Source organism: Panthera pardus, unplaced genomic scaffold (genome assembly GCF_024362965.1).
Source record: "Panthera pardus isolate Hobbes unplaced genomic scaffold, ASM2436296v1 HiC_scaffold_11, whole genome shotgun sequence".
NCBI lineage: Eukaryota > Metazoa > Chordata > Mammalia > Carnivora > Felidae > Panthera > Panthera pardus.
Genome location: NW_026526666.1, coordinates 992,933 through 1,000,370, shown reverse-complemented (window position 1 = coordinate 1,000,370; position 7,438 = coordinate 992,933). Strand labels below are relative to the sequence as shown.

The window sequence follows — 7,438 nt, the reverse complement described above, 5'->3', positions numbered from 1 at the left end:
CTTCAGCTCCAGACCACAACATCCAGGTTCCTGCTGGTGCTTGCCACGTGGCAAAAGTACCACGGGCATGGCAGGCTCAATGTGTGAGAAACTGAACTCATTGTCTACCCCCACCTCAGAACTGCTCCTCTGTTCTCCCAGCAAGGCCACCCGCCATCCCCAGGCCAGAAACTTGGAGTCATTCTGGAAGATTCTTCTTCACAAATCCAGTACATATAATAAGTGGCAAAGTCTCACACTCTTGTGTGTGTAACATTTTCCATCTCTCTCATTGTCAAAGCTCTGACTCACGACAGGGCCTTCCTATCTCTAGCTGGGGGGTTTGCAGGGGCCTCCTAGCCAGTGTTCCCACCGTCAGGCTTACTGACTCCCCCCTTACTGCCACCAGAGTTGTCTTCCTAAAAAACAAAACTTTATGTCTGCCCCCTGCCGGCCTCCACGTTAAACCCTTTAAAAGCTTCCTCTTGCCTACAAGACAAAGTTCAAGTTGCATTAGCTGGGTTTGGGAAGGTTTCCATGGTCTGCTCCTGCCCTGCCCCCTTCTCTTTCCCTAAACTCCTGCCCTACTCAAAACCTTGCTCTTCTCCAAAGTCACTCTGCCCTTTTACCCCGTTCCTTTGCTTTTACTATCCCTTTTGCCTGGAGAGTCCTCCCCTCCCTTGCTTGCCTGGTGAACACCACTCAAGTTTTGAGACTCAGTTTAAGCACTGCTTCCTCTAGAAAGTGTTTTTTTTTTCTAAATCTCCTTTATAGAGTGAAATTGACCCCTCCCTTTGTGTCTGTACTGCATCCACGGCAGGAGCCAGGGTGGGGTGGCAGGAGCTGAGGGCCCCCTGCTTGTGGCCTGCTGTTGTTCACCTCAGCACCGGGGCTCTGTCTTTGTCTCTCATTACTGTGTGCTCGGTGCCTCACCCAGGGCCTCGACGTGCAGGTGCTGAAGAAATCTCTTGGTTGGTGATGATGGGAAAGTGGGTGTGTGGGGGGTGCTGGCAGGATCTTGGCTTCCCACTACAGAAGGGTCTTAGCCTGAGAAGGAGGTTGTGAATCTTTATTTACTCAGAGGAAAGTGCCCTCTTCTTCATCTCACCAGTCACTTCCTGGAGACCCCTCCTTGCTCTGCAGCGGGTCCTGAGCAGGCACAGTGACTGTCACTGGGACAATTCCTCTTCCAGCTGCAGCTGAAGGAAAACACCTGCAGGAGAAGGGCAAGCTGAGTGGCAGGAGCTGGATGTGGTGCACGGAGCATTTGCATCCTGTTATCTAGTACCGGATCCTGTCCTTGTGGTACAGGTCCGGCCACTCATACATAGAAAAAAAAAAAAAATCCTAGCCGGGTTCTCCCTCATTTCATCAGAGTCTAGAGCAGGTGCCCATTCCCACTCTAAAAAGCTGGACCTCAGTTTGGGACCGGATCCTCAGTATTCTTCCTTCCATTTGTCCTGAGGGTGATGGTAGCAGGACAGAGTCTGGGCTGAGGCTGAGAACCTCCTTACCTGAGGACTTGGCATAGACTCTCTGCTGGTCCCTGCTCTGGGCGATGCAGGACATGTAAAGCTTCTGGTCCTCGATCTTTTCCACGTCAACGTTCAGCACAGCCAGAGAGCCCACAGGGATCAAACTGAAAGAGGGCGTGGCTTAGCCCAGCCATCATGTGAACCCCTGGCCACCATCCCTTCACTCCTCTTCACTTCATCCTTCTCTTCAACCCACCCTGCCCCAAGAAACAAGTGGCCCAGGGCTCAGGGCCCATTTGTAGGCTCCTGGAATCTGATGGGAGAGGGTGTGCTCTGGCCAGGGACTAGAGGAACAGCTTAGCAGCAACTGGGGGAGGAGAGCGGCAGACAGGGCTCCTGCACCCAACACTGAGGATGGCCAGCCCTCAGTGATAAAAAAAGGTGTGACTTTGGCCAACACCTCAAGGATTCATACTTACTTTTTGAACCTGATGTTGAGGCTTAGTGTGAACAGCCCCTCTCCAGCCAGGTAAGCAGTTTTAGAGAAGGTCTCATCCATCATGGCGGCCAGGGACCCTCCATGTGCAAACCTGGGGGTGGGGAGAATAAGGCCTGGGCTATGGGCCTCCCCCTGACCCCGACCCTGCCCATGGAACCACCTTGCTTGTACCTTTCTCCAGGACGGGAAAGGAAACAGAGTAGGATCCCAGCTGATCAAACTGGCCAAAGTCACTTCAGCCTTTCTCCCGTGTTGCTTCAGCATGTTAGCACCCCCTGACACAATTATCTTATTTTGCCAGGAAAATGTTGGGCTTTTTTTTTTTCTGATAAAGTTCATGGAAAAACATTTTTCTGATTCATCACCTAACTGCTGGCAGCAATTGCCATCATTTGGAAAGGTGCGCTCATACAGGGGAGGGGAAAGTCCCTGTACTTTTTGGCTTGGGCTTGGAGGCACAGCCTGGGGTCAGCCCCCACCTTATCTGTCACTATAGCTAGTGCCAGGGCCAAGCCTGCGTTTTCAAGGCGGCTAAATGTGAAAAGTGACCTCTGCCCTCTCTAGTGCCTTCCGAGCAGCCAGCAGGCTGCCTGCAGAAAGGACCTGCTTCAGCAGGATGTGCAAACTCTTGCTTTACTTAAAGTGAGAGAAATGTTCATTCTTATGTAAACTGACCTGCATGCCAAAGCTACTTCACTGTTGGTGAGGTTGGGGAACATAGAAGGGTGTCCAACTCTAACAGCACAAAACAGATTCAGGGTTCTCATTTTCAAAAGCCTGGTTCTCCATGGACCAGCCCAGCTGCCCCACTGTGCTAGCATGGATTCCCCTCCTGTTCTCACCACCAGGAGGGGAGAGAGCTGGGGCCATGGAACCACACACCCACCTGGTTTGACTCCACCTCTCACTACCTGTTTGATCTTGAGCAAGTTGCTAAATAAATAGTTGAGCTGCTAAATTGCTAAGCTGTTCTGAGCCTGTTTTTCCACTATAATTTGTGAATAAAAAGAATTCCTATTAAGGGGCCTGGGTGGCTCTGTTGGTTGAGTGTCCGACTTTGGACACTTCCGGTGATGATGTCCTGGTTTGTGGGTTTGAGCCCCATGTCAGGCTCTGTGCTGACAGCTCAGAGCCTGGAGCCTGCTTCAGATTCTGTGTCTCCCTTTCTGCCCTTCCCCCGTTCACACTCTCTCTCTCAAAAATGAATAAATATTTAAAAAATTAAACAAAAATAATTCCTATCAGATTACATGAGGTAATGTTTACAAAACCCCTTGTGTACTTCCACATTGCTTGAAAGAGGGATAAAGGAGTTGATGCCGAAGAACCCCAAACCCACTCTTTCCTTATCCTCACTGGCCAGGCAGGGGCCCATTGGCAAGTGCGTGGATTCTGCAGGATAGCCCTTGGCCAGCCGGTAACCTACCCCTCCTAATTGCCTATGGGCTGGGTGGGTACTTATGACAAGATAGAAAATATATATTGGTGTCTGCCTCTGATTCCTGACACAGTGCTGCTGAAACTCTCGTAATTTCCTGGGTGATGGGACTGTCTTGTTCTATTGAGGCAACTCTGGGCGTGCTCCTGGATGGCTCCTGGATGGGGGCTGTCCCCAGAAAGACCAAGCTATGATTAAAATCTTGGCACTTTCACCTTCCCCCACCCCATTCTCTCAAGAAGGGAGGAGGGCTAGAAATGGAGTAAATGACGGATCATGCCTGTGTGAGGAAGCCTCCATAAAATCCCAATGGTGCAGGGTTTGGAAAGCTTCCAGGGTGGTGAACGCAGGCACAGTAGGAGGGTGATGCACTCTGACTCCACAGGGACAGAAGCTCCTGCATGCATTGGGGACCTTCCCAGACCTTGCCCATGAACGTGCTTCATCTGACCATTCTTCGGTATCCTTTATCAGACCCTTTAATAAACTGGTAAACATAAGTGTTCCCTGGAGTTCTGTAAGCCTCTCTAGCAAAGTAATTGAACGTGAGGAGGTGCTAGTAGGAACCTCCAAATTGTAACGGTAGAGGCCAAAGCAAGCCACCCCAAGATGGGCCAGTTTGACACGAAGATTATTTTAAATAATTTTTTTAAATGTTTTTAAAATGTTTATTTTTGAGAGAGAGACAGAGTGTAAGCCGGGGAAGAGCGCAGAGAGAGGGAGACACAGAATTGGAAGCAAGCTCTGGGCTCCGAGCTGTCAGCACAGAGCCCGATGAGGGGCTCAAACTCACGAACCATGAGATCATGACCTGAGCCGAAGTTGGATGCTCAACCGACTGAGCCACCCAGGCGCCCCTATACACTATTACGTTTGATTTCCTCTTGTTCATCTGTCTCACATCAATATGATTCCTCATCCAGCTAGAAGGACCCTTGAAGGCAGCAGGAAATTCTTGCTCCCCAACATAGCCAAATCAGATAGAAGTCATGGGAGCCTGGGGGCCTGCTACTTGTGATTGACATCTGAAGTGGGGGGCAGGCCTGTGGACTAGCCCTTACTCTGAGGGATCTGATGCTCTCTCCAGATAGATGGTGTCAGAATGGAGTTGAATTGCAGGACACCCAGCTGGTGTCACAGAATTGCTTGGTGTGGGGAAAAGCCTTCACCCGTGTGGTGATAAGAAGTGTCAGAAGTAAAGTGTCCTGTGTGAGCAGTAAGGAGACACACAGGAGAGAAAGAAATGGTAGAGGAGAACTGGGTTTTTCCCTACACAGTAGACTGAACTGGGCGTTTCTTTCTATTCAGTACTAATCTCTTTCCTGGACCCCTCAACCTACTGACCTCAGTGTTGGATGGTCCTCCTCTGTCTCTCCTGCCCCACATCCATGAGCCCCTAAATAAAAGCTACACTTCACCCCCTACTTGGGGTTTTCCTTTTTAGAAGGAAGGGGATCCCTGACCTGTGCAGGGCTCTGACCTAGTCCCTCAGTGTCAGCATGCATTAGTATGAAAACCAGTGTCCCCATGGAAGACCACTTTGGTATTGCCAAGGCGACCAAGGGCTGCAGTCTGAAACCATGGCCTGTGGAGGTGCTGACATCGATTAAGATCTCCGATGGGGCACCTGGGTGGCTCAGTCGGTTAAGTGTCCTACTTCGGCTCAGGTCATGATCTCACGGTCCGTGAGTTTGAGCCCCGCCTCAGGCTCTGTACTGACAGCTCAGAGCCTGGAGCCTGCTTTGGATTCTGTGTCTCCCTCTCTCTCTGACCCTCCCCTGTTCATGCTCTGTCTCTTTCTGTCTCAAAAATAAACAAACATTAAAAAAAACAAATCTCTGAATTTAACGGCTACTGAGTCCCTCTCAGGCCTTGGGACCCTAGAGCTGCCTCCCCCTTTCTCCCTCTGTCTTGCAGGGACTCTGGAACCAACAGCCTTCAGCGATTGTTTAAAGAAGGAACAGTGACAGAGCAGAAGGCAAACAACCACGGACTTAGTGGCACAGTGGCCTTGGGCAAGAGGCTCAAGGCTAGCTTGATTTCCCTTGTGGAATTTATGTCTAGCAGTCTATTCCAAGTTTGAAGACAGCAGAATACAATAGAGAGATCGGTGGACCCAGATTAGAGTCCCAGATTGATTACCCGTGCTCCTGCGGGCAAGTTACCTTACCTCTGTGTGCCTCAGTTTGTCCACGGGTAAAATATGAAGTTTGGGTAGATGGTGTCTGATAGCTATATTGTGCTGTATGGTTCATGAGTATATACAATATTATAGTTTTCAGCCACTTAGGCAGATGGATATTACTGCCCCAGGTTTCAGGTAATGAGGCTGAAGGCCAGAAGTTAAACTGCCTGCTTGGGGTCCAAAGGCCAGCAAGACAGAGCAGGACTGGAAGCCTGGCTTCACATCTTGTCCTCTTCCAAGGTCACCACACCCTTCTCTCAAAGTGGCCCCCAAAACCACCTTCTTATTGGGAAATGTTCAGATCTCCATAAGGAGGCTCTCCTTGTCTGAACAATGGGGACTGGAGCAGACGACCCAGGATGCCCTCCCAGGCATGATGTTGAGACAGAAGCCCAGTTCCCACTACCCCCACCCAGCTCCTTAAGGAGAGGTACAGACTCCAGGGCCTGGTGTGTGGCTAATCCATCAACTGAGCAAGCCCAGGAAGCAGCTGAGGACATCCACCCAGGCCCTGCCTGTGGCCTTACCCTGGGGCCCCCTCCAGGTAGGGGCCAGGTTGGAAAAGACAGATGGACTTCTTCTTGGACGGGTGGAAAAAAATGACATACTCGTAGCCTTGTCCTTCCACTTGGAGGCACCTGGTAAAGATGCGCCAGTCGCTTTTGTCTGGGGAGAGACGGGAAGGGCTGCAGCTGGAGGGGGAGTTCGTGATTGTATGGGGCCCGTTGGGATGCAGGGCCAGCCATTCAGCACCATGTCTGGAGCCCTGTCTCAGGCACAGGGTCTAGGAGAGAACCAGAGGACACCCAGTCTCTGCCCTCAGGGAGCCTTCAGTCTGAGAGTGGAGACAGAGCCCTCTTCTCAGGGATCCCTCAGTCTGGAAGGAGGAATAGTCAGGAAGTTCCCTGGCTGAGTGTAGAGATAGGATCAGGACCAGATTAAGACTTTAACAGATCTTAAACACTGAAAATTTAAAATGTAACATGTAATTCATATATAATTCAAAATAACAAACAGTAAAATACTAAACATAGTCAAATAGGAGTGCTGGCTGGCTCAGTTGGTAGAGCATGTGACTCTTGGTCTCAGGCTTATGAGTTCAAGCCCCATATGGGTGTAGAGATTACTTAAAAATAAAATCTTTAAAAAACCCAAAAAGTAAAATAAGTGCAGAAAAGTCTACCAAAGTTCTGTTTTTTTTCCCCCCAGAAAGACAACGACAACAACTACATCTTTTTTTGATGAATACCAAGTTCTTCGAAAAAAAAAATTATTTTGGTGACCCTGCTTTGTTTGTGACATAAACCTAAAGGTCATCTGTCTACTGGACCACACATTCATGAGTAGGCAGGAAAACCACATATGTGAATGAGACAAGAAAATAGGGACACCCACTGACACACACATATGCATGCACACACAAGAAGAAAGACGAAGGTGGAAAGTTCTATCCATCTGGTGGGTGTTTTGAGAGACTGGCTATGGGCCCAGTAGAATAAGGATGGTATGCCAAGGCCTGCAGTGGGGGTGGGGACTGGGTGGAGAGGACGACTTGGGATAAGGCTTGACAATACGGAAGAACACCAGGTAAGAAGGCAGAGGGCAGGGGGGCTGCTCTTGGCTGGGAGCAAAGGTAGCCACTTGATTATATTCTCTTGGATGGGAGGTGGGGAGCTAGAGACCAGAGAGCATACTCTTCTTTTCGCCACCTGCTGGGGCTGCAGTATAAGGAGTGGGGCAGACACAGAAAGGACTTCCAGCTGAGAACTGGAAGGGAGTTTGTGTATCTCCTTCCTGAGGGTGGAGAGTCAGTGCAGGGCAAGGGATTGGCTGAACCCCCAGGTGGGCTGGGTGTGCCCAGG

General features: G+C 50.1%; 1 protein-coding gene across 2 annotated transcripts in view; it reads right to left on the bottom strand.

Moving 5' to 3' along the window:
* Positions 1-1,036: 1,036 nt before the first annotated feature.
* THEM5 (thioesterase superfamily member 5) overlaps positions 1,037-7,438 on the bottom strand; it is an 8,079-nt gene continuing 1,677 nt past the window's right edge. The window contains exons 3-6 of one of the 2 annotated variants that reach the window (XM_019433060.2): positions 6,104-6,242; positions 1,934-2,044; positions 1,494-1,618; positions 1,037-1,192 (exon numbers count right to left, since the gene is read on the bottom strand). In XM_019433060.2, the coding sequence (XP_019288605.1) occupies positions 1,149-1,192; positions 1,494-1,618; positions 1,934-2,044; positions 6,104-6,242 (419 nt within the window). In that variant the 3' untranslated portion in view covers positions 1,037-1,148. The remainder of the gene's footprint in view (positions 1,193-1,493; positions 1,619-1,933; positions 2,045-6,103; positions 6,243-7,438) is intronic. The other variant, XM_019433061.2, reaches the window with a different exon arrangement.